The following is a 27850-nucleotide window of genomic DNA, read 5'->3' as shown; positions in this document are numbered from 1 at the left end:
CACTACCTTAATAGATTTGTTAATTAGTTTTCCTTGCTAGACATTATTTACCCATTTTATCCCCCTTAAGACTGATATGTGGTACAGAGTTTAAAAACAAACAAAAAAATTCGGGTTTTTGTTCCATCCTGTCTTTTTATTCAAAATTGTTGAAATAAGGATCTGGGAATCAGGGTCCCATACGTGATTATTATGCAATCTGGCAGAAGTCTTAGAATAGTACTTGAATAGTCTCAGTAAAACTACTTTACTGGCTTCTGTACCACGTGCTGCTGTGTCCATGATTTGCCACCTCAGCATCCTGAGGCTGCTGTCTCTTTGCCTTGTGACAATCATTACTTTTTGGGAAAAGTTGCCCATTGTGACCCTGAAGTTACACCTTTATGAGATTCAGCAGGAAGAGAAGTCCAAATCCATCATTGGTTATCCCATTCCCTACAAGAAGGACTTGCCTTTTGACATTGTAGAACTCATGGAGGAAATGGAGGAGAGGATTTTTACCAAATTATATTTAATGTGTAGTCTTACCAGCCATTGGAATTCAGAGCTTTCGTTGCTTATTACAGTGCCATCTTCAACAAGGAAACCAGCCAGCTCAGCAATGCTGACAAGGAGCTAATCATTGTGACCAGCCTGGCCAATAGATACCCATATATGTGGCTGTCCACAGTGCCTGGTACAGGGTCTACTCCAAGAACCCAGTGCTCTCTGACTAGATCTGTGTGAACTGGACAAAGTCTGACTTCCCTGCTCAGGAAAAGGCAATGCTGGAGATTGCACTTGCTAGGTATTTCCAGAGCTGATGACATGACATGTCTATTTCAAAAAGGTCGAAGTGCCTGGCTTCAACTGAGAAGATCCCTGGGATATAGCTATCATTTCTATTTTTTATGCCATGTCCAACTGCCTTCCTCATTTTGTCAATCTTGTTCCTAAGAAGGAATTCTATTTGATGGGCAGAGCCATTGTCAGAGACACCAGGAGTGATCCTGCTGCTCTCAAAACATAAAATCCTGTATAGAAAGGCCAGTGTTTACATTTCAGGCACATTGCATTATTAAACATCAACTGGGAAATATTTTTTTTAAAAAACATCTAGTCAGTGGATGGGGAAGAAAATAAACAAACTTGCTCCCTGCTTGCTTGATGAGATAGAGCCTAAGTTAAGTATTGGGAGTACCCAGGGACGTGACACCTGAGCCTAGAGGAAACCTTTGCCAGTTTCAGGAAACCTTTGCCAAACCTTTGTTTACTTTTGTTGTGATCTAAAAAGCATCAGGAGCAAAGGAGTTCTGAGGATGCTTAGGCATTTCTGCAGAACTGATACCTGAAATTTCAGGTATTTGGGAATTTTTTAGCTTTCAAAAATAGTGTTACATAGAAATCGGTCTATGTAGATTGTGATTTGAAATCAATTCCTTGTTAACGATGTATTTAAAGAATTTCAAAGGCAGTGGGTAAACAGAAGCAGGCACAGATAAAGTTGTGTCTTTAGTGCTCTTAGTTAACCTCCAGTGATGTGTTTTTTTTTTTACTGATGGGTTATAAAGTCATGACTACTTATTTTAGTCCTTATGTATTATTTTAGGTTTTAGTAAAATTATTTAAAATAAATGAGCACTCACATTTTAAATAGAATCTTAAGCAGGGAAAAAAAACGCTGACTGGATCCTTATTTATTTCCAAGTTATCTTGGAACTTATCTTAAAAGTTGGGATTTGGCAACTGATTAGATGTGGAGAAGAAGCTGAGAATGAGATACATGTTTCAAACTCAGATAATTTCCACGGAAAGTATGGCTGTTCACCCAGGTAGGGAATATTCAGAAGACAGACAATTTTGGTAGAAAGATTAATTTAAATTTTGGATAGTGTAAGTATAAGGAGTCTTTAACATCTAGATCTCAGTTGGCAATAGTTAAAAATATGTGTCTTTTCTTTTGAGATTACCTTTAAAATACATAGCATCTTTATATCTCAGTAAAAACAAATTTTAATCCTTTGAGGGTAAATTTGGCTTTTGGCAAACCGCCAAGTCAATAAAAATCAGATCTGGTGGTTCAGGTAGATGGCCAAGTTGTGGCTAGAACCAACTTTTGTCCAAAATGAATTATGAACTATAACTCATTCAAATGATTCCCAACAGTTACTGAATATCTTATGTGACAGACAGTGTGAGGTGCTAAATATACATGATCTATAAACTCAGGGAGATTATAAATTAGGAAAAAGCAATATTAAACCAGTAAACATAAAACAATTAGAAATCGCAAAAAGTGCTAAAGGAAAAGAAAGAGTGGTAGAGAGTGAGAGAATAAAAGAAAAAAATTTTGATGAGGATTATGATCATGAAAGGAAGCTCTGAGAGTTGAAAACTGGTGCCATTTTAGCTAAGAAGGACTGGAAAAGTAGGGCATTTCACATATACCATCAGTGCAAAGGCCTCAAGGCAAGGGAAGAGTGATAACTTAGGGTAGTGATCGGTATGGTTCCTTATCTAGCTGACGATTCCCAATTCTTAAAGAACCCTGTAATAACTGACAGGGTGTCACTTCCAGGATGCCTGCAGGTGGTTCTCCTGAGTAGCTAAAAAGGTGAAGACAGTTACAGATCACTTAAAAATTTAGTTTCCCATTCAAACCTACTTTCCATTTAACAGCAGCATCTGCCCCACACATGGATTCAAAATTTAAGTAAGTACATTTGCTGTTAATGAATATGACATTGAAGAACAGCTCAGTTAAAACTACTGGCAAATGAAAATCTGTACACATGAAGCCCTACAACTGAAGATAAGAAAATCATTATGATGACATACTTGTTTCAAAAGAATATTATGAAAAATCAAAGCACTAAGGCCCTTGGGAAAATGATGAAGCCCTAGAATACTTCTACCGTAATGATTTTCTTTATAATCATGCTGGGAATGAATATTGTGAGGTGAATGGCGTCATACAATTTTGTTGGAAAAATTGACCAAAAGAAAAATCAGCATTTGAGTAATTTTCTGTTCATTCTAAGAATCAGCATAGGAGTTGCATTATAACTTAAATCTTGTTAAATATAAGAAATCTATGTGCATAACTTTCAGTACCATATTGTAGAAATTAAATTACTCTGAAATCTTTTTAACTTACTAAAAAATTTCAGTCATTGAAAGGTTTTTCATATACTGATGACTTTCAGATGAAATAGTCCTACATTTTGAATGTCAGTTCTATTTGTAAGTTCAAGTCCAGATATATTTACGTCAAGGTTAGTTACTTATCATTCCCTTGCCTGTACTCTTTCCTCTGCAACTGTCCCATCCAGCTGCCAGAAACGAATAGAGTTTAGGGTTTCCATATAATTTAACCACTTAAATCATGAGCTAACTATAGTTTGTTTTGTTATTCTCAGGGAAGGAAATGACAGCCAATTAAAAATTAGGGCCTACTGTTAAGAGCTCTTGCCTTTTTAAATACACCAAATTTAGAACCTTTTAAAATATACCAAATTTAGTCCTAGATGAGTAATTTTTCTGCTGGAAACCAACTGGGCCATCCTCCTACAGTCAAGAAGCACACTGCACTAAATTATCCCGAGCCTCCAAAAGTAGTTTAGTGTTAACTAGTATTGCATCTTTGTCCCAATAGTTTTTCATAAGACTGTTTCACTTAAAAACAGACCATATATGATCAGGGTGATTTTAGGACCTCAAACTGTAAAGCAGGAATAGGCAAATGAAGCAGTATCCTGAAAGAGGTGGTGCCTGATGCTTAGTTTACAGCATCAAAAGACTTAATTCACTTAAATTCGAAATATGGCAAAGAGACTGACAAAAGTAACTGAAAGCTAGACATTTTAAAATGTGATCAGGATGCAACCAAAATATCACTTATTTGGTACCATTAATTCCTCCAAAATCTAGATATCAAAGGAAAAACATCAAACAACATTTAATTCTTACTTCTCTAGCATCCATCACTGTCCCCACACCAACTGTTAGAGCCATAGTTGGCACCTTCGATAAATCTCCATCAAAATATTTAGCATTTGCCAAAATGGTGTCCATTGCTAGAGTCTTTAATCTTGTCCTTGATACTAAACTGGATCCTGGCTCATTGAAAGCGATATGACCATCCGGACCAATTCCTTTCAAAAGAAATACACACACACACAAATATACATAAAGTCAATGAGGTTTCTCAAAGTTTTAAGAGCAAAACAATAGTCATAATCACACTTATCTTGTTTTATTTGATAGCTGAATTTCTAACATATTAAAACATTTGTTCCTGTACTTGATTTAACATTTCAGTGGTTTTCACATGCTTGGCAATGAATTAGCAATAATAAGTATCTCCTTATATTAGAATAATACTTCATAGTTTATAAAGCATTTTCACATGCATTATCTCAGCAACAGATATATTTTAACAATCTAGTGAGACAGATTAGGCATACGTGTTTCCCTCATCTCTCCCACCTCCTCTTAAGTTCAAAAGGAAACTGACGTTCAAGAATAATATGTGACTTGTTCACGGTAACAATTTAGTAAATACCAAGACCACTGAAATTTAAGTTTTCTGATTCCTACCCAGTGGTCTCTGTACTCTAACTTGCTTGGTTCTAATCTACATGGGGCAACTAACTACCGCACCTCACTGTAGTACAGTTTCCTCACTTACAAAAATGTCTAGACTGGACGAGATATTATCTAGGGCAGTTTTCTTCAAATTTGTTTTACTGTAACCTCTTGTAAGAAATATATGTGACACTGCAATCTAGTACATATACACACCCATACATACACATAATTAAAACAAGAATTCCATGAAAAAATACTTACCTCTACTAGGAGCCATACAATCACATTGGATTACATTCCATTTCATTAACAAAACATACAAAAGGGAAATAGTAAATGTGACTAACTGTATTGATTTCATGGCCTAATAATGACAACCACAATTTGAAAAGAGTACTTTAAGGAGATCTACTGCCAGCTCTAATATTCTAGAACTGTCTCTAAAATTTAGATAAAAATTCTTATTTGAATTAAATTGGAGCTAAATCTTTTCATAAAATCAAGAATCATTCTATGGCACAAATAAATCAAGTTTCATATATACGAGGTCGGACAATTAAGTTCGCAAACTCATTCTAGAAAAAGTGCTACATACCTCATTGCTGAATATCACTATAGTCACCTTCGAAATACTCCCCTTGGGAAGCTATGCACTGATGCCAGTGCCTAGTCCACCCTTCAAAGCAATTCTGGAACTCTTTCTGGAATGGCCATCATAGCTGTCATCGTGTTACCCTTGATGTCCTGAATGTCATCAAAATGTCTTCCTTTCAATATTTCCTTATCTTCAGGTAAGAAAGAAGTCATTGGGGGCCAGATCAGGTGAGTAGGGAGGGTGTTCCAATATAGTGATTTATTTACTGGCCAAAAACTCTCTCACAGACAGTGCCATGTGAGCTGGTGCACTGTTGTGATGCAAGAGCCACGAATTGTTGGAGAAAAGTTCAGGTCGTCTAACTTTTTCATGAAGCCTTTTCAGCACTTCCAAATAGTAAACTTGGTTAACTGTTTGTCCAGTCGGTACAAATTAATAATGAATAATCCCTCTGATATCAAAAAAGGTTAGCAGCATTGTTGCAACAAGTTTGTGAACTTAATTGTCAGGCCTTGTATGTATGCTACTAGCTAGATTTCTGGCAACCTCAATCAAAAAATAAACTTACAAATTTTCTGAGTCAAAATATGTTACATTTATAATCTGTATAATTACTTTAATGATAGCTATGTGTATTTTACTGACACTTAACATACAATTCTAACAAAATTTTCCCAGGTTACAAGGTAAAGTATGACAAAGAGTAACCTGATTTTGAAGGAAGAAAGAAGAAATGAAAACCTTAGGAAGCAGATATACAACTACCAAAGCACAACAATCTAGGAATTTTTAATGTGGGGACATACAAAGCCAGACTGCGTGTTGTTTACATGTACGGGTTGTTTCCACAATTAAGTTTGTATCTGCTCATAAGATTTGAATTATAGAAGGCATTTCTCTTTAGATTTGTAAAACTGTGGTTTCCCCTCTTAAGAATACATCTGCCCAAATATTTATGTCTCTGTGTGTATAAAGAGGAAAGGATGGAACCAGGAAAATAAAAGTTCTGGAAAAATTAGGAAGTGCTTCAGGATCAACACTAATGGTCTCATTGGTGATTTGGGTCATACAAAATGGTACAACAAAACAAATTATCAGCAATGGTTCATGAGGGCGAAGGGTCAATAAATTATTTTGCTGACCATGAGTAACTCACGATATGAGCTTCCTGATATAAAATTGTATTTTTAAAATGTTCAGAATGTTTTACAAAACTTTATAAAACTTTCTGAAAAAGAATAATGAAACCTAAAAACCATGGGTAATTCTTAGTCAGTCTTTAAGTTGAAACGAAGATATCAGTACTTTTATGAAACGTCTGTGAAACCTCAGTCTAAATTATGTCTTTCTTGTGTTCCTATAGTTCTGTGGGGTAGAATGTAAACTGCATTAGAGTATGAACTTAATCTTCCTCATCACTGTACCCTCACCATTTAGAAAAACACCAGACACATAGGAGGCCCTCACTAAATAATGGCTGCATGAATGAAAGGATGGGAGCTAGTCTATACACTCATAGTTCCTCCCTGCTTCTTCTACCCGACTCTGCTCCCCTCACACCAGGGGCTACAACAATCGTAATACCCTGCCCTCTTTTTTAGGCAGGATGATGTGGTCTAGCAATAAGTACTTGTCCCAAGCTGAAATAATTAGAATTTCTCTCTGGAAATTCTGAAATTTGAAACTTGACCAGGGATATAGAAAGCAAAAAGGCATCTAGAGCTGAGGCATTAGATGACAGCACTATAGGGAAAGTCAATGAGTTCCTGCCTCAGAGACATGAGGCTCCTCCCCCCCAGTTGTTTTTCGAAAGACTTTTTTTTGTTTGTTTGTTTGTTTGTTTCAGGTGTACAAAACAATGTAATAGTTAGAGATTTACACCCTTCACACAGTGATAACCTCCTCCCCCAATTTATTATCCCTCTGACATCGTATATAGCTGTTACAATTCCATTGACTCTATTCTCTATGCTGTACTCCACATCCTGTAACCATACACACACACACACACACACACACACACACACACACACACATATTATATATGTACATATATATATATATATATATATATATATATATATATATATATGTACATATATAATATAAAAGTATAGTTGACATTGATTATTATTCAGCTCCAGGTGTACACTGCCGTGGTCAGGCATCTACACTGTCCCTGAAGTGGTCTCCCTAATAAGACAAGTGTCCATAGGATAACGTATAATATCTTTACAACATTATTGCTTATATTCCCCAAACTGTCTTTCGTATCCCCGTGGCAATCTTGTGGTTACCGATTGTGCTTTCTAGTCCCCTCACCTTCTCCCTCATCCCCACCCCCCTCCCATCTAGTAACCCTCAGTTTTTCTCTATATCTCTGAGACTGTTTCTGATTAGTTTGTTCATTTATTCTATTCTTTAGATTCCACACATAAGTGAGATCATATGGTACTTGCCAAAGACAGTTTTTTTCAACTGTTCTATCCTGTGAGTTACTCCAGAATCATTCCAATTCACTTTTGATACCATTAGATTATTGTTACTTGTAAACCAAATCATCTAATCACATAACCAAAGAAGAGGGTTAAAGTTTCCCCACTGTTTTTTCTTTTTTGCAAAACAACTTAAGATAATTTTAAGGTTAATAATACCTTTAGAGTTTATTTATAAATTTCATGTTTGTGTACTTTATTGCTGGAGTAGTCAGGGATTGCATGATATATCTCACTCTTTTTCTTAACACTTTTGTCCTCAGAGGAAGAATGAGAATTTTGCAGAGTATATTTCCTCCTTTCTCTTTTCTACTGAGGGAAGGAAACTCCTGCTACAGTACCCAGGAGTGAGCATTTGTGGATTAATATTCTTAGACTTCTCTTATTCAACTATTTCCAATTCAGAGGGGAAGAGTAAGGAAACCCCATTTTGGCCTCAAGCCCAATCTGCAATCTCTAATACAACTTTACCTTTAATAAAGCTGATATTTTGATCCCATTTGGCTCAGTTCTTAGTGTTTTTATTAACCAAAACCCTGGAACAAAAGAAGGGTAAGTGGTAAGACCCAGATACCAAGCCTCATCTTGAAAATCCAATGATAACAAACTGAAATCAACAAAGGCAGGCATAGAATCAAATGATTCTTTCATGAGTACGCATCCAATAATAGGATATCCCAAACAGGAAAGAGTTCAAAGAAAATGCAAAGAAATAACCGTTCAGTCCCTATATGCAGAGTAATTATGTCTTTTGGATGTTAAATATAAAAATGTCAGACCCTGAATCATCACATGACTACAGTGAAGATGTTAATAGAAGAGACAAGGAAATCCTCTTAATTTTTATTTTTTTTTACAAGAGAACTACTATAGGAAACTTAAGACAAAAATTGGTTAAAAAACAAAGTACAGTTCATTAGTAAGAGTCAGTGATAAATAATTATAATTTATGTTCCATCTGTTTCAAAGGGTAAGTAAGGTGGCTTATAGTGAGGAATGCACAAAAACCTATAAAGAAGATGAGAAGTGACTTAAAGCTATGAAGAAAGAAGTAAGTTCTACTAGAAATCTTTGAGGGAAATTCAGCCTTAAGTATTATGTTAAGCTATAGATACTTTCTGGAAAGCAGGCAAAAGGACAGACAGGAGTTAAAGAGTTCTTAGCAGTTTTTCCCCCCCAGTAAATTCTATTGCCTGCATTGAGTCCCCAAGGGAATTTTCACATTGATCCTCTGTAAGCTCAATAAATTAATAGCAAAAAAAGTCCTCAAATAAAAAAGTAAAAAAGACACTTTTCATGCAGCCATTTTTAATAATGAATCTAATAACCTCATGCCTTTTTGTATAACAGCAAATGAGTGACAATGTTTCTTGATATAACTATGATAAACAATTTAGGTATATTATATTACAGAAATTCTACTTGATTGTCGTATGGAATTTAGAAAATCTAAAGACTGCATGGGTAGAGCAATACTTAAGCATTCTCAAATACCTATCACCTTAGCCCTGATACTGGCAGGTGCAAGTGGAAATTATCTCAGAATGGACAAAAGTAGAATACAAATGTTTTCCAAGAATACTGAGGCAATATCAACAAATTTTATTTAAAATGTAAATAACCTTCTATTTTGAAAAGCAAAATAGTCCTAACTTGGATTCTTGCTCAGAGAAAAACCATTCCGTCTACACAAGAAACTAACTGATGCTGGTTCTGCTAGTCAGAGATAAATATTTCATTAGGAAAAAAATTTCAGTCTTTCTGGATACCTTTAGAGGTAATTCAGTAAAAAAGCAGGATATTCAATAAATTAAGGAACGATTATTTCAGCATCTGTAGTTCAGAGAGAAAGATAAGACTGAAATAACACTTCATGGAGTACCAACTACATACCAACTACTGTGCAAAACACACGTTTTACCATGGTTAATGTATACACATTTTGGAATGGTTAACATTAATCCTGTTTTACAAATGACTTAGTTATGCTGAGCCTCAATAAACTTTCTAAGGTCAAACAGATAATAAGTGAGCAAAACAGGATGCAAGTTTATGTCTGATTCTAAAATCTAATTTTTCCCAAGGGCAACCAACTCAAGCATACTTGGCCACCTCAACCATAAATTAACTTCACACAGCTCTATTGAAGATCTAATTCATGTAATTTTCAGCAGACTTCAAATTAATTAATTATAAGATATATCCAGAGAACTTAATGTTAATTTAGAGCTTTAGTATTTTTAATTGAATACGAAAGAATTAGCCAAAAACAATTTTGATTTCAGTTTAATTGATGTTATTCTGATGTTACCATACTATTCTGATAGTGATGAATTAGCTGTCTCATATGCTTCATACTGATGACAGAAAACTATGTTGTCATTAGAAAGGAAGGAACTCTTCTATCTATTTTCAGCAATTACACACACACACATACACACACACACAAATATACATAAATTGCAAGTGGAATTTAGTCAACTCAACATTTAATCACTTTGGAGTTTATTAACATAATTATACAGTTTAATTCTTATTAGTTAAAGGCTGTTGATAAATAAAACCTTACATTATTCTTAACTGATTTCTTAATGAGATTAAGCCATTTAAGTGACCAAAGAGAAATACTAAAACCCACTTGTTCCACACGTGAACTTTTAGAGATTTGACTCTGTAATTTGATAAGAAAGCTGGGTTGGAGTTTTAAAGAAATAGTACAAGGATAAGAATATCATTTAGGAAAAGAAGCACATCACTTGTAAGATGTAGTAAACTGTCAATTCTAAAAAGATAATTAGAAGACTCTGGCAGGGATTGGGACCTATTTCTCAAGATATAATTTAAACAATTCCAACTTGCAAACTTCAATTATTTTTTGATGAAAATAAAGGAAAAGATCAGTAGCTAAATAAATGGGTATTACAGATAGTCATAGGTGTTCTTTACATTACACAATCGTAAGGTTTTTTTTTTTAATTCAAAGCACCTGATCTAAATATTAACAAATGATTAATGACAAATGTTTTACATACCTCCAACAAAAAGATCAATTCCTCCAGCTTCTTTTATTTTCTTTTCAAATGCATCACATTCTGCCTGTAAATCTGCAGCATTCCCATCAAGGATATGAGCATTATTAGGATCTATATCAATATGCTTAAAAAAGTTATTCCACATATAAGAATGGTAACTTTCAGGATGATTTCTGGGAAGTCCTAAAGTTAATAAATAAAAAAGTAATGATTTCCAGAAATTAAAATTTACTTTTTTGATTAAGCCATAAATGCTAGTTAAAATATAAAACCTTTCTATATCATATTCAATTTAAATGCAATTTTATGTGGGATATATGCTTATTACATGCCACAGATTATTTTAACCACTGTATATGTATATATTAACTCAATTAATTTGTACAACATCTACGGAAATACTATTATCATTCCCATTTTATAGATGAACAACAGAAGCATGGAAAAATTAAATATTTTCCTAAAGTCACACAGCTCACAGAGGGGCTGGAATTCAAACAGAGAAGTCTAGTTCATGTGCATTTAGTCTCTCTACTCCACTTCTCAAACACACAGAATTGTAATCAATGGAACTGATTTATGTGTTAAGCTCAATATAAATTAATAAACCATATAAATGAAATGTTGGGCCATGTTCCTCCTGTATTCTTCATATATGCTGGAAAGTATTTTGAATCGCAACAGTTCTTTTGCTAACACTTAGGCTACCATTAAAAATGTATTATTATATTTAAATTTGAACATAGCTTATATGCCTCAAAGATCTTTCTAGATAAGCAAGTTGAATATTAATCAATTATAAAACCTTTCCATCTAGAAATATAGCCTAATACTTGACAAATCTTTATTTTACTAACACTTTTACACATATGTACTTTATTTATTGTTCCACAAGACTGGTTTTAACTATGCCTTAAGGAAAAATGAAAAAAAGAGAATGAGAAACGTGAAGAGATAAGATCAAAGTTACAAGACTGGTAAGTTGCAGAGCCCAAGATGAAGTAGATTTCTAGTCCCATATTCCTTTTATTATATTGTCCTGTCATCACAAAAATGTCATTTTAAAAAAATATAAACTCCCAACCTCGTTACAAGGCTGTACATTATACTCTAGAAAATATAGTCATATTATATTCAAAATATAATTTAAAATCTTAAATATTCTCAAAATATATTCATTTTATTTAAAATATATAATAGATCCAAGTAATATATTCAAATAATACAGCTTACCTACATATTCATCCATGTTAAACGTCTTCACATATTTAAAGGAAATGTCTCCATTCTTGTGATATTCTATTAGTTTTTTATAACATCCTAAAGGTGTACTGCCTAAAATAGATAAAAATTACATTTTCTAACATAACTTAAAAATCTAATTTTAAAAAGGTTTATGTTAACTTTATTCCGTTCTTAATGATATTCTATATTTCTAATTTATTAGGCAATTATTAATTTAAATATGTATTCAATTAACAAATATGTTGAATTAGTCTCTTTTCAAGCTACTTTGCAATTTTAGTAAACTAGAATTTGCTGATAAAGCTGGAAACCTGTCACTAGACATTTTAGTTCAGAAAATTTTTCGTAAGTTGTCAGTTATTTGGAATTGATGTTGTATATTCCAAGATTAGAAACTTTGAGAGAACAGATTTGAATTAAAAAACATCCACCTTCTGAGGAAAAAACTTAGAGGATTTGTAGCACAAATGATACATAAATGGTTCAAGTGGTTACCATGTATTAATATCAAAAGGGAAAACAAAGCTAAATTTTAATAGTCCCTGCTTTCAAAACAGACTCTGAAACTGGCAAGGATTAAGTAAGGAACCTTAGCCTTAAGATTTTAACTGGAGCTCCTATTTCTCGTTTTCTGTTATCTTCAGCATGTATCAGTTAAAAAGTAAAATGTAAAATGACGTCTAGGAAAGGGACCTTGGCTTTGGATACTTCACCTGAGTTACTGATTTACTTGTTTTATAAGTGTAATTCTTTTACATGTTTTATAAAATTTAAAGATGTCTGATACTGCCTCATGATATGGCACAACAGAGATAAATGAATTTAGCCACTTGAGGATGGCCTCCCTTTGTTTTCTGAATTTGCTATCTTTTTTCATTTTAACTGAAGGCTAGACTGCTAGCATTCTATCAGCAGACAACCTGGTCCTTCCAATCCTGGTTGGCGTGTTGATTCTGAATCCACGCACCATCACAAACAAGACACCTGCAGACAAATTTCTACTCAAGTGGCAGGCAGAAGTATGACAGAACTAAACAGTCTCTGGCAAAATAAACACACACACACACACACACACACACACGAAATTCCAGAGTAGTAAAAAAACTATCGTTTGAGATGATAGGAAAACAGAAGTGGCTATAAATAATAAATATAGACAAATTCAGAGAACAGAAGACTAATAGATTTTCTTAAAGTTAAGCATATGTATTGTTTTAAAATGCAATTAATAATTTAAAATTTATGTGGTCAAATTTTAGAATTCCTTCTCAAAGAACTATAGCCCACTAACATGAAACCTGGCTAAAAGATGGACAAAAATGCTTTTCCTTCTTCCTTCTAGAAGCATAAACATTCTTTTAGTGTCCAGCGTATAGTTACGGGATTCCTTCCTTAAAGATATATAAATAAAAAAGTGAGAAGTTGTTACAATGGTGATGACAAAAAATACTTTTATTATTTTCTACTTTTTAATCAAAGTGGCTGAAGAAAAAAATGAAAGATATTGTATAGGGTGTACTGATTTAAAAAACTTTTCATTTTAATATTTGCTTTGCAATACTCTTTTATTAACATAACATTTAGCAAGTGCTTACTGTGATTCAGATAAAACAAAGGTTAAGCCTTTCTATCCTAGAAGAACTCACAAGATGGGGATAGGCAAGTACAAAATAACCGTAACATAAGGAAAACTGTTATAAATAACCTATTAGAAGTCTGGAGAACTATAATGAATCAAAGATAATAGTCTAGCTTGTTGGAAGGATCAAAGAAGATGGCATTTCAACTGAGTCTTGAAGAAGGAGTAGAATTCCTGCAGTCAAGATGGGTTAAGAATAGTTGAGAATAGAAAAAAGATGGGGGAGGTTCAGAGATGACATTTGTATGCCTACCATGTGCTAGATGCTACGCTAGTGTTTTCATACATTAGCTCATGTAAATCTCACAACCTTGGGAAGTTGGCATTATCTTTTCCATTTTGAAGATGGAAGAATTGGGTCAAAAAGATTTAAAAAGTTGCCAAATACCACATGGCAGTGAAGCCAGGGATGCAAGAGATTCTGTCTGGTTCCAGAGCTCATAGTTTTCATTATGTAACACGTTAGCAACATGACTGAAAGGAAAGCCAGCAAGTTCAGGCCTATTCTTTGAACTAAAAGCAGACTAATTTGTTTATCATGATTCAGTGTAAGGGAATGGTGGGAATGAGTCAGGGAGGTAGGTCAGGCCCACAGCATGCAGGCCCTTAAATGTCAAGCTGGTTCAGATCACTTCAATATTTACCGAACAGATATTCCTCAGAAATTGTGTGTGGCGGGGGGATAACTACAATAAAGCATATTACTTGCAGTTACAGAAATGTATGCTCAAATTTCAAAAGCATGGATGGGTGGGGAATGATTAACACTGTTAATGGTCAATGAAGGAGGAAAGTAGAAAACATCAACAAAGGTTTTCCAGAGATAGACCCTTGGCAAGTATATTAGTAGGCAGTTATACAATCCAGAGCCAAGAAAGTTATAAATTTAAATACACAAAAACATGTTTAGCACCGCTGGCATTCATGACTCTGAAGGCCTTTCACCCCACACTCAAATTACTATTTCTACATCATAATCAAGACAGAGTGATTAAGTCAGCTAGCCTGAACGTAGCCCAGGTTATCAGTATGCAACCTAATGCAGAGGCCACTGAGGCTCCCATATCAGAACTGTGGTTGCTGAGGAAGCCCAGTACTAGTGTGCACAATTTGTAAAAATCCCTCTTTTCCATTATCATCAAGATCTACTACACTGGACCAAAAAAATAAAAAGCAAAACAACAAACAAAAACATCAATTTGGTGAGCTAAAGAGTGGACATTCTGCAAGTGGAAAAAACATTATGATTGTTACCTTTTATGTAGTTGGCATGCATGGGTGGAGGAGCAGGAGAAAATGCTGTTTAAATAAAAACACACTTGCAGGAACTTTATTTACAGTATACACAAGACTTGCACAGACACTCATACTTGAGCCTCAAAACAGAGTGTAAGCTATTACTATCTTTATAGCTTACGTAAGGAAACCAAGGCTTAGGGATGTAGAACAAATGTCTTACAGTAACCAAGAAAGTAGCCGCTCTAATTCCAGGTTCAATACTTTTCTGTGGAAGTCCATGATATCAAATAAAATGCCATAAGATCAATGACACCACTTGGTTGTTTTTTTAAGAAAAACCTTAACAGAGAACTAATCCAATAAAATATGTAATTAATGCTCATGTTTATTCTGCCATGAAGAGACACCTCCGAAATTTTTCACTTATAATACTTCTAATAATGGAAAGAAACACAGAAATAGCAAAGGGTTAATATGGGAATATGAGTCCATTAAGGTGAAATCAAGAGGCAACAGCACATACTCTAGATATCTCTTAATGATTGTAAGGTGAATCTACTACTAAGAAATTATATAAATAAAGTGACATCCCTGCCAAAAAACAAGCAAACCAGTACACAGGTACAAAAAAATGCTATGACCATCACTTAAGTTAGGGTATTTCCTTTTGTATTTTGGAGTGATAGGTGAGCTAGAATTTAAACAAAGAAAATAGTAACAAACTGTGGATACTATACATATGTTTAAGTATACACACACATATATGTATATTATTTATTTCTGGCTTTATATGCTAATATGTTCAGTAATATGGCAAGAAATACATGGAAAACATTTTACTAAAGGAAACTCTTCAACCCCACAACCTTCAGTAACTAAAATGGGGGAAAAAAATGGTATATTATTACCTGTTGGTAAACCCAGTGTAAAATATCTGTCCTGTCCAGGTTTGAACTGAATGATGCGATTACAGATGTATTTGGCTGCCCATTCACTAGCCAAGTCATAGTTATCAAGAATTACAAGCCTCATTATGGTGATGCACAGCTTCCAGGGCAAGAAGTTCAGACCTGGGAAAATTCCATTGTAGAACACTTTAAGTAATCTATAGACGCTTAAGTAGAAGTGTAATACACTGAGGACTTGAAAAAGGACATTACTTAAGAAAGACATGCATGTATACAAATACAATCTGCACTTTTAAAATAGTAGTAATAGCTGTTCTCTTTTGAACAGAACTTGGGTTCCAGGTAGTGGGCTAGGTCATTTAAGTACATACAGTAATCATTACAACAATCTTCAGAAGTAAATACAATGCCCGGTTTAAGATGAGGACAGGGACTCACACAATTTGAGATCACACAGTAACTAAGTGACAAAGCCAGAATTCATATCAAGGCAAATTTAATATAGAGACACCACACTGCACTGTTTCTACAAGGATGTTGTTCTATAAAACAAAAAACAAACCTAACAGCAAACAGAGCAGTACTCATTTCTTCATTGCAAGTTAATGATAGTAATGATTACTCACCAACTTTTGGGTTTCTTACTAAAATCCAGAATTCTCCCTATAATGTAATAACCAAATCTGTTTTTATTAAATACGTTTTTATAAAAATGATACCTGAAGTTTTAAAAAATTCCAATCAATATAGAAAGGTACATAGAAGTAAAAAAACAAAAAAACAAAAACAGGCGGCTGCTGCTGCCCGTGGCGCTGCTGCGGCTGCCACCGTACAGGTGCACAGGGGCAAAGGACCGGTTGGGGGCCGCGCCCAGGACAGGCCCGCACTCCTGCTGCCATCCTCGGGTCCGCAGGGCGCGTGGGTACCATTACCATGCCGTTGAGGCAGCACCTGCCCCAGCTGGCTGGCCTCTGCAGAAGCCGCAGGAAGTGGCCTGCTGCCAGCGGATGGGCAGCGTGGAAGCCCAGCTGAGCTGCTTCTCCGTGGCCGCCGCCGACCTGAGGGAGGATGAGGAGGTGGCACCCCTTTCCAGAGACTGTCAGCGTGGAGAGTGGCAACCAGAGGCGTGTGGAGGCCCCCGGACTCCCGGGAGCTACCGTAATGTGTCCCGCCAAGCTGGGCGGTGGTGCCCCCAGCGGCGTGCGGAACCCGCTGACTGCGCTGGGCTGCGCTTCGCCGCGACAGGCGCCCGGCGCCACAACTCGCTGACTCTGACGGACCAGGAGGGCGAGCTGACCACGTGAGCAACTGGCCGCTCTACTACCTGTTCTGCTTCGGCACGGAGCTGGGCAATGAACTTTTTTACATCCTGTTCTTCCCCTTCTGGGTTTCATATCTGGATGCCCCGGTGGGTCGCAGGCTCGTGGTCATCTGGGTAGTGGTCCTGTACCTGGGCCAGCGCACCAAGGACATCATCCGCTGGCCGCCGCCCACCTCGCCAACCGTGGTCAAATTGAAGATCTTCCACAACTCCGTGTAGAGCACGCCCCTACCCATGCCATGTCCCGCATCGCCATCCCCATTTCCGTGGTCCTCCTCACCTAGAGCCGCTGGCAGGTAAGGTGACCTCTCCTCACCTGAGGGAGTCAAACAACTCGAGTTCTCTTTGCTCTCCACGGTTATTTTAATTTGGCCGTTTCCCTCCCAAACTTCTCTTTCTGCAGGTTTTCACAAGTGCCAGCAAACAGGCCCTTTCTAGGTTTTAACAAAATTCAATGATGGGAGAAACCCAGAGGCTTAACGGTCAAACTGTATTTTAATAGTAATGTCATCTTTCTTAAAACCCAAAGGGAAAATTGTTAAGTAATATATTATCATTGGGCTTTGGTTGAGTTTTTAAACTTAAGTTTTAGTTCCTGCGATGCACAGAATACAATTGTGATTAATTATAATGCCCTTATAATGAATTGTTAGGTAACTGAGATCCTCCTTCATCACAGTATATGGTGCCTTCTTCCAAACTGATTGTTCCAGGAGTAGGTAAAGTTATTAGCTTTACTCTGAGACAATGTTTATAAAACACTAGTATAATACCAAAACGAACACAGTCAGTCCAGGCAATGAAGTAATGAATTTTAAACGAAAGCCACCCTTTATGGAAGTTAATGGAGAATAGCCTGAGTTCTCTTTTTAAGAGGTACGTGGTTGCTAATTTGCTGATAGATGCAAAGTTTATCTTCTGGATTACTGATCTGTAGTATCAGCTGTTGAGCTACGGTATATTGTCGTGTTATCTTTAAAAATACTTGGTTTTATTCTTAATATTAGAGCTCTTGATCAGATTAGTGGGTTTGTAAAAATGGCAAGCAAGACAGCAGCGTCAGTCTGCCAATTTGGGATGAGTTTTTAATGGTAAATGTTTTGGATTTTGCCTACTTCTTTTGGCCACCCAGTTTTTCATGGTCCATAGATTAAGTTTAAAAACGAATTCTTTCTTAAAGAAGCAAAATGTATTCTTAGACTGCTGCTTTGTTTTATCTGTCTTTTGAATTATAAGATTTGTTCATCTTGAAGACCAGTCCCTTAATTTAAGAATAAAGATAATAATTATGGAGGAAAAAAAAAATTTTAAAAAGGCCCAAATTCTACTACTCATAAATAATTCCCATTATTAGGCATACGTCATTCCATATATCTAATGAACTGTATAGAAATATTTTTTAAATAAAAAGTATAACATTTAATTATTCCTGAATTCAACAAAGAAAAAGAAAATAGTGAACTAAAGAAACAGCTGATCTTTGGGGAAGAAAATTACTTCACAAAAAGGGATTTTAGTTCCTAAAAGAGTACTCTACGGTTAAGGAAAAATATTATACAAATATTAAGAGATCAGAGTCATTTAAAAACTATGACTCCATTTTAGACAATGTGGATTGACCTATCATGAAAGGAGAAAATTGCATGCTTACACTTGCTGACATCCCCTGATTTCTGTAAGGTGTATTATTTTTATATTGTCAAGATTCATAACATTTACACTATAACCATAAACAGTAGACTTTAGTTCTTAGTTTTATATTTCCACAATTCCTAGATTTTAATTTAGTTTAATATTTAAATAGCTCTGTCACCCAAACCAATTCTTTCACAACTGGCTTCACTTATTACTGTATATATAGTCCGTACCCACACTTTACATACAGTAATGTGTCAAACTCTTTAAATTAACAGGAGTAGGCCTTATTACAATGAATATATGGAATCTAAATGGATCTCAAGAAATTTGGCATAACAAAAAATTATGATCACCATGATCTAGAATTCTGGCATAGTAACAAGAGATAAATAGCATTTTTGTGTTAAAAATACAGATTCCCAGATCCCTCTCTCTAGACAGTATTTCTGAAATGGGGTCCAGGAAATCTGCACTTTTACAAATATCACTGGTGATTTTTACTATGAAGTTAGACATGGAAAAGAACACTATACAAGGTGACTTCCTTGGAAAGAGGTTTAAGTATGTCTCTCAGATCAGGTACAGCAACTTTTCTTTTCCTTTTTTTTTTTTTTTTTTTTAACTCTTTGGAATGCTCCGAGTTCACTCCCAGAAGTCCCAAATGAATCACCTCACCCAGAGTAAGGTAGAATGATTTTGACACATTTATTCAGATTTTAAGAATGTGTTTTTGTCAATCCTCAGAGATCCAAACTCCTGTGGTCCTGGCACACAGCACAACCAGAAAGCACTCAAAGAAATGACACAGCACCATACCCTCCCTCATCTTCCTCAGGTGCTGATTCATTTTGAATGTGCATCACTCGGAGAAAGGGCTGCGGAACACAAATCTCAGAACTTTGGAGCGGATGGGAACTTATGCATAACTTAGGTTACACAGCTGAGTCCAGAATGCACACTAGAATCTAGCCTCCCAGAATCCCTGCTCTGGGCTTCTTCCCTACACCACACTGCACGTGGCCTCTGAAGCCCCGACCAGGAAGGGGGCGTGGGGGGCAGGGGCACTGGATCCCGACGAGGGGAGAGAAGCAGCAGAGAAGGCCAGGCTGCAACCCCCCTCCACGGAGAGCCTGCATGGCCCAGCCCCTCCACAAACTACAACGAAAACAAGTGAGGATGACACGAATTTTTTAACAAGTGTCAGGAGAAAGCCGATAACGAGGGACCAGGGAAGACCCCTCCCGGAGGCCCAATTCCGAAGAGGATCACCAGCCAAGTTTAATGCCCCCCGCCCATAGGGTCCCAATCCGCCCCGGGTTCCGCTTCCCCGTCTCGGTACTAAGACCAGCCGGGTCCCCCACCCGGACTCCCCTTCTGGGCCCAAACCCCCAGACTCACCTGCTGACCCAACTGCTCTTCCGAAGCTCAACAGCGCGAACCACCAACGCCCAGCAAATCCGGAACGACCCCGGCTGGCGCGTGGAGCGCTAAACCCAAAGACCCGGATGCAAACCGAGGCGCAGAAGGGAGGCAGCGCGACCTGCTGGTGATGCGCATGCGCTTACCTCTGGCTCGCTGGAGATGCTGCAGAGATCTGTAGAGTTCCCTGAGGCAGGATGCCTTTCCTACAAGGGAATCTCCAGTTTCTGGGCCATCGCTTTGCTGCTACTCTTTTTTCATCTCTCAGAGGTTAAACTGAGGTAGATTCTTTGGGTTTATGAAATTTAAAATGTAGGACTACAATGCTCATATATAAGCATACCTTCTTTTGTTGTTCCCCATAATGGCAATAGTTCTGCCCTCTACCACAAGCAATTGAATTGTCTACTTTGCAAGCACAATGACAGCTAAGCACCTTTTATTAATAAACTAATCAAACAAAGTTAAGTTTGTTAAGTGGTGCAGAAAGGCAAAGGGAAAACTTGGAGCAGCTCAGTTTGAGCAAACCTAGATTTTAACGGGATATGGCCTTGTGCTAAATGATTCTGGAAAAGGGTAGAAGAAACAGAATCACAGGTCTTTGTTCAGGAGGGGAAAGGAAGCAAGGAAGCAGGCTTGGGAAAGTGAAAGCAGCAATCATGCGAAGGATTGTGTGGCCTCACTATGTCCGATTAGGAACAACGTTTAGAGTTCTGTTAGGAACCATACAATCTGTTACTAGCACGGAGTGACAGGTAGACTCAAGGTCCTGTTTCCTTGGACACTACCAAGTTAAGATTAATGTGAAAGATAGTGTCCTCAAACGCCTTATCTATGAGTATAGTGCTACACCTGGGTTGCGTATCCAGCCAGCTTCTCTGGGTCAAATGATCCCCCAAGTTTACATTCTTTAGCCAAGAGTAGTATGCTCCATTCTCAATGATATGACTTCAAACAGCAAAGTTTCTCATTAACTGATATTAGAGGCCAAGGTTTCTTAGCATTATAGCCTTGAATTAGTTTACAAAAGTAGTTTTTAACACCTTCCCAGTACTGTAATGTATCATCTAACAAAAATCTATTGTGCATCTACTGTGGTCAAAAAGACTTACAAGTAATAAAAGGAGCTTTGTAGGGAATATTATCGGAGCATAGTGCGATATTTATGAAATGTATTCTTCCTCAGTGGGTTTACTTCTTTATGAGTTTCTGACACTAGCAAAGTAAGTTCTGCTTTGTAAGTACTGACTATTAATTATGCTTTGATTACACTTTATTATGTCTTGTCTGCCTTTTCTCTAAATTGGTCCATGCAATCCATATGCCATGCCTTTGTACCAAGATTAAAGCAAGTAGTTACTGCAATCAAAAGCAAAATATTGAATATTAAACAGAAAAATTGTTTTCAAGAAGGGCAGGGACATGTAAGCTGAGTCATTCATTTGTCCATTCAGTAAACATTTACTGAGACCCTCGTATGTACCAGACACCAATATGAGTAAAACAGAAACACAATCTTTACTCTTAGTGAACTAACAATTTTCTGGGGTTACACACATCACCCAATAAATCCTAATGAGGCAAAGTAGTCGCAGTCATGAGACTCTAATTGAGATGTTCTTTTATGTTTGGGGATGACCTGAGCATAGGAAGGACATGTGTCATCTTCTCCAAATAGAGCCCCAAGGAATGGCAAGACTAATAGACAGGTCCCTGAACAGAGGTTTTGGATGAAGTGTTTCATAGAAAAATTTTAACAGGCTGTCACTCAAGGAAGGTGACAGACTTACAGTAGCATAGGAGAACTAGAGTAGTGGTGGCTTTGTAGGTGACAGGAAAATATGCCTGATGACAGCCCTGATCTACTACAGGTCATAGAAGCATCGGACAGCAGTCATACCCTGTGATCCTGAGTAGCTGACATAGAGCTGCAGTTAATTGACCCAGAGCCTGAAATAGTGTTTCAGTCAATATGTATCATACAAATGGAGGACAATGGACAAAGGATGTTTCAGCAGATACCGTGATTCCCCAAAAATAAGACCGGGTCTTATATTAATTTTTGCTCCAAAAGATGCATTAGGGCTTATGTTCAGTGGATGTCATCCTGAAAAATCATGCTAGGGCTTATTTTCCGGTTAGGTCTTATTTTCGGGGAAACACGGTACCAGTGGGATACTCATGTATGCTTATGAATAAAAACCACAGGAAAAGATACCTATCTATTGCAGTGGATGTCAGAGAAGAGAAAAGGATCCCCAAACAGATGTCTTTGCTGATATAGACACCGATAGCCTCCTCAATTTAGATATCATCCTGAGCTGAAGGACAGGAAGTGGGGTACACAGAAATAACAGAATTTATATTTGAAATGACTAAGAAAACAATAAACAATTAAATGAAACTGCAAACAACTGATTTAAGTTTCCTGCTCTCATGAGAATGGGACTTGAGGGAAATATTTAAGTAAAAAAAAAAAGTTATATTAAAGATGTATTTTAGATAGATATATTACAAACAAACAAACAAACAAACAAACAAACAAAAAAACCAAGAAATAGCACATTGGAATTTATGGCCTATGAAATTTCTATATACTACAAAATGTTTCAGCAGGGTATATACCATGATCAGATTTGTATGTAAAACAAAAATCACCCAGTATGCCTGTAAATAACAGATTGAAGTTGGATCAGTAGATCAGGGTAAGCTGGATCTTGCCAGAAAGCGAATACAGAAGAGAAAACCCAGGAAATAGCTTGCACAAAGGTATGCAGGAAAGAAAATAAAAGGTATATATATGGAATTCTGAATTACTCCCAGGTGGCTAAGAGTAGGATGTATTTCAAAAACTAGCAGAAATTGGATCTGAATAGAGAGATCCAGATGAAATGAAGTACCTTATAGGCTATGAGTAGAAGTTAGACTTTATATTGTAGACAATGAGCAGCCACTTAAGCTTTATGAATGCCATAAGAGACTAACAGATTGTGTTTTCGAAAGAAGGAAGTAGAATGGGTACGGATTGTATTATAGCAGCAAAAATCCAGACATACTAGTCTCATTTTGTATTTTCCCTGCCCCAGCCCTAGTATCAGGCATTTCATTAATAGCTGATAGTTTTTTGTTTGCTTTTTTATATCAAAAATTGATGTTATATATCAAACACTCCCTGCATCTATAGAAATGATGGTATGATTTTCAATCTTAGTCTGTTGATGAATTATAGTGATTAATTTTCAAATGTTAAATATATCGTGCATTGCTGAGATAAGCCTGTCTTGGGCATGGTTTTTCCTGATCATGGTCATGGTCTTTCAGCCAGAAGAAACTGAACATTTACCTATAAAATTTTTGACAACTGCCCCTTTCCCCCTAGGTGTGGCTTTAGCACTAGGTGGGAGTTCTGAGTTGGACAAAATGGCTTCTTTCAAAATTCTTCTAACTTAGATTTTTCTACCTGAGAGACGTTAAGTAATGGTTGTTATTTGGGAAGGAGGGTTTGCAAGTGCTTCCGCCTGGTTTTGCTCTCTATAGTACTGGGAATGTATGTTTTCCTCACACTTACCTCAAGGATACCACTGATCTGGGAGCAGAGGATGAGAAGAGGGTAAGTTAAAACACACACAATAATAGTGTTCTTAATAACATTCAGGCTACTTTCATGAAAAAGCCCTCCTCAGGTTGCCAAAAGTCTTTAATCAGTCTCCAGAATTCCCCACATTTTGATTTTAATAGTTTGTCAGTTTTCCCTTTGCTTTTCTGGAGGGGTAGATTTTTGGATTTACTTACCTTGCCATTTTTGCTGATCTCCTCAATTGATTACTTTTTGAGTGAGGTTTGTTAGTCTGTCTTTCAAGGTATTTTAAATTTTCTGTTGCCAAACTTATTGGCATAACATTGTTTATAATATCCCCTTGTTATCTGTGCCATCCATAGTGATTTCACCTGTTTTATTTCTGATGTTGGTAAATTGTACCTTCATTTTTTCTCCCTAATCACTGTGTTTAGATGCTTATTAATTTACTTGATTTTCTGAAAGGGTTAAATTTTGGATTAATTGAGTTTTGCTTCATTTTGTTTTTGTATTTCATTGATTTCTACAGCTTTAAGGACGTCTCACACATTTTGATATCTTGTCTTTTCATTTTCATTCAGCAGAAATTTTTTTCTAATTTCTTTTTTTATCTCTTCTTTGGCCCATAGGTTATTTAGACGTATGTTTTTAGTTTTCAGATATTTGGGTATTTTCCAGGTATCTTTCTGATTTGAATTTCTATTTTAGTTCATCTGTGGTCATAATATAGGGAAGGGGCATGAGGACGAATAGGTTAAATTCCAAGCCTGCTGCCTGCCTGCTGCCTGCCTGCTTCAGGACACAGAACGCAGGGAGATATTAATCAATCACACAGAACAATCTCTTCGGAAGACTAGCGCTTCCATTATGACCATCTTAGTTAAGCCCATGGAAAGGAACACAGGTTGTGCTTTATAAGAGCTAAAAACAAACCTGCCCCTATCCTTCTTGCATCTTAGTAAAGTTAAAGATAAACTTACCATTGTTCTTCTATCCTCCTTTCCCCTCATACCAGAGAATTTTCCATGGAAGCAGAAAACACATGTAAACCCTAGCTCAGGGGATGGAGAGGTCTCTCTTTCACTAGCAATTAGAGACCACCACTCTGTCTATGGGGTGGACTTTGTGTGTGTTCTTACTTACTCTCTGATACATACAAATGTCTGACAATTAAGTTCAAGAATATGTTGCAATGATGTTGCTAACCATTTTCGATATCAGAGGGATTCTTCACTATGAATTTATACCAACTGGCCAAACAGTTAACCAAGTTTACTAGTTGGAAGTTCTGAAAAGGCTGCATGAAAGATGACCTGAACTTTTTGCAAACAATTCATGGCTCTTGCATCACGACAATGCACCAGCTCACAGGGCACTGACCATGAGGGAGTTTTCAGCCAGTAAACAAAAACAAACAAATAACAGTAAACAAACCCTACTCGCCTGATCTGGCCCCCAATGACTTCTTTCTTTACCTGAAGATAAAGGAAATATCGAAAGGAAGAAATTTTGATGACATTCAGGATATCAAGGGTAATACAATGAAAGATCTGATGGCCATTCCAGAAAAAGAGTTCCAAAATTGTTTTGAAAGGTGTACTAAGCGCTGGCATCAGTGCATAGCTTACCCAGGGGAGCACTTCAAAAGTGACCATAGTGATATTCAGCAATGAGGTATGGAGCACTTTTTCTAGGGTGCATTCGTGGACTTAATTGTCCGACCTCACAAACTTACTTTTACATTAAACTCTATATTAGCTCACTTTTGAATTGTTTCTTATGTGAAGTCAAGAACACTCTTTTCCTGTAACAGATAACATTCTGTTATATATTCTGCATAACTTGGTCCTTTTTAAATGTGTTAAGACTTATTTGTGGCCTGGAATATGGTATATGTTCATGTGCACTTGGCAAAAAAAAGTGAATTTTGCTGAGTTGGTGTAGATTGTTTTATAGATTTCAGTTAAAGTTGGTTGATAGTGTTCAGGTCTGCTATAGGCTTACTGATTTTGTCTACTTATTCTATCAATTAATGAGAGAGTACTGTTGAAATTACAGACAAACATTGTGGATTTGTCTACTTTTTGTTGCCATTTTATCAATGTTTGGTTCATGTCTTCTGATGCTTTGTTATTAGGTATGTAAACATTAAGTTTGTTATATACTCTTTGTTTTTCTTTTTTCTTTTTGTAATGGAGGGATTTAATTGATAGGTTGACAAAATGAAAACATTCAAAACTCATCAAATCATTTAGTTAAAATGTTATATTTTTGGGAAACAGAGTACAGATAATTCCAGAAAGTTTAAGAAATGCAAAAACAGTTTATATGAACTCTCCGACCATTGACAATGTCATTGTTAAGAATAGAACTAGTTTTGAGGTATTTTGTAATACAGGTTGGGCATTTTTAAAAAGTGAAAAAAAACTACATACACATATGAATTCAGCAATGACTCAATATTTTCTATTCATATTTTTATAAATTAATGGACATTTAAATAGCTACATTTTATTCATAAAATATCCCAGGTAGAGATTATGCTGCAGAAATGGTATTTGAAGTTCTAAAGTAATTGTTTAATAACAACATGCTTGCAATAAATCAAAGCTGAATATGGTAAAGTTATTTCTGGAAAATGTATTTAACACGGGCCTAGCTATATTGTTATAATTCTAAACTTCTATAAGAAAAGTAAGCAATCTACTCTTAAGTTTTCACTGATTTCACTAATTCAATTTAAAGGATACTAAGAGAATTTTATAATAAAACACTTCCAATGAGATAACATGCATAGGAAAGATATTTTAAAAGTTTTAAAACAAACCAAAATGTGCTATAATTAAAAAAATCCACTTAAAAATTAGTAGAAAAAAAATACACTTAAACGTTAGAGTACCGTTCTGAAGAAAATACTTTTTATGACTTCAATGACATGTTATATTTAAGCAGCAGATGTCTTAAACACCTTTATATGCTTTAAAATACTGTTGACAACTTTGTTTTTCAATACTGTATTAGGTGCCATTAAAGAGACCCTTGTTTTTGAATCAGCTTCTTTGTTATTGTGGGAAATACTATAAGGCAGGAATATTAGAATTGTGTTGGCGGATTATCGATATACTGTAATACTGAAATGCTGTTGGCATCTGGATCTTCTGACATGTGGAACTACTTATACATCTGAAGAGTCAGTTGCTCCAATCAGTGAAATTAAAGTTAATTCTTTAAACTCTTTCATAAACATTTCCTTGACTTTTAACATTTCATCAACTAGTTTCTCCTTTTCTTCTTCCTTCCATCTATCAACAAACTTCCTTTTGTTTTCTGCATTCCATGTCCCTTAGAGAATCTGCCTGCGTGGGCGTGCGGCGCAGCCTCTAACTGACACTTCTAAGCTGCAGCTCCTCCTGCAACACGTCCATCTCATTCTGGAGCTGATCAGTCTGCGCATTTCTCTTACACTTAAGGTGAGGATCGTCAGGGTGGTGGTGATGAATATAATTCTGTAGAAAAGCTTGGTTCATAAAGGCCTTGTCACAAAGGCACTGGAAATAGCTGTCTTTGGCTTTGATCATCATCTGCTGGATGGACATCATCTTTTTCCAGTGTTTACACTTTTCCTTCAGTAACTTGACCGCAGGCTGCTTGGTGAGGAGCTTCTTGCTCTGCTCGCAGCCCTCCTGGCTCAGGTGCAGCTGCTCCTCCAGGTGAGCAGCTGTGAGGGGAGGAAGCCCTGGGAGCGCCGCAGAGCTCAATGGTGAGCTGTGCGAGGTGGGGGAGCTTCAGCGCCATCTGGTCCACACCCGACTGGCAGTGCCGGCACTTCCGGTCCCCCAGCTTGCAGGTGATGTTCATGATGTTCTCCTGCAGCGTGAGCACGTCCACGGCCGCCACCACGTTGTCCACATCCATGGCTCTCAGCTGCCACCAGTCCATGCCTCTGGTAACCAGGAGTTTATTTTCTGTCTCTATGAATTTGGCTATTTTAGATACCTCATATAAGTGGAATCATACATTATTTGTCCTTCTGTGACTGGCTTATCTTATTTAGCATAATATGCATCAGGTTGATCCATCTCATAACAAGTAGAAGAATTTCCTTCATTTTAAGTCTCAATGATATTCTGTTGTATGTATATTTCACATTTTTTAATCTATTCAGCTATTGAT

General features: G+C 36.5%; 1 protein-coding gene and 3 pseudogenes across 1 annotated transcript in view; 2 read left to right on the top strand and 2 right to left on the bottom strand.

The window, feature by feature from the left end:
- The window catches only part of GNPDA2 (glucosamine-6-phosphate deaminase 2), a 31231-nt gene extending 11020 nt beyond the window's left edge, over positions 1-20211 (bottom strand). The window contains exons 1-5 of the mRNA XM_019741011.3: positions 20080-20211; positions 15723-15884; positions 11925-12026; positions 10692-10874; positions 3949-4133 (exon numbers count right to left, since the gene is read on the bottom strand). Of these exons, the coding sequence (XP_019596570.1) occupies positions 3949-4133; positions 10692-10874; positions 11925-12026; positions 15723-15846 (594 nt within the window). The 5' untranslated portion in view covers positions 15847-15884; positions 20080-20211. The remainder of the gene's footprint in view (positions 1-3948; positions 4134-10691; positions 10875-11924; positions 12027-15722; positions 15885-20079) is intronic.
- On the top strand, positions 184-1136 carry LOC148759276 (uncharacterized; annotated as a pseudogene).
- Positions 16504-20231, top strand: LOC141570004 (sphingosine-1-phosphate phosphatase 1-like; annotated as a pseudogene).
- Positions 20232-26950: 6719 nt separating this feature from the next.
- Positions 26951-27616, bottom strand: LOC148759275 (cilium assembly protein DZIP1 pseudogene; annotated as a pseudogene).
- Between the last annotated feature and the right edge of the window lie 234 nt (positions 27617-27850).

This window comes from Rhinolophus sinicus, chromosome 1 (genome assembly GCF_057876585.1).
Source record: "Rhinolophus sinicus isolate RSI-liver-muscle chromosome 1, RSI-T2T, whole genome shotgun sequence".
NCBI classification, from domain to species: domain Eukaryota; kingdom Metazoa; phylum Chordata; class Mammalia; order Chiroptera; family Rhinolophidae; genus Rhinolophus; species Rhinolophus sinicus.
This window is presented reverse-complemented; position numbering and strand designations above follow the sequence as displayed.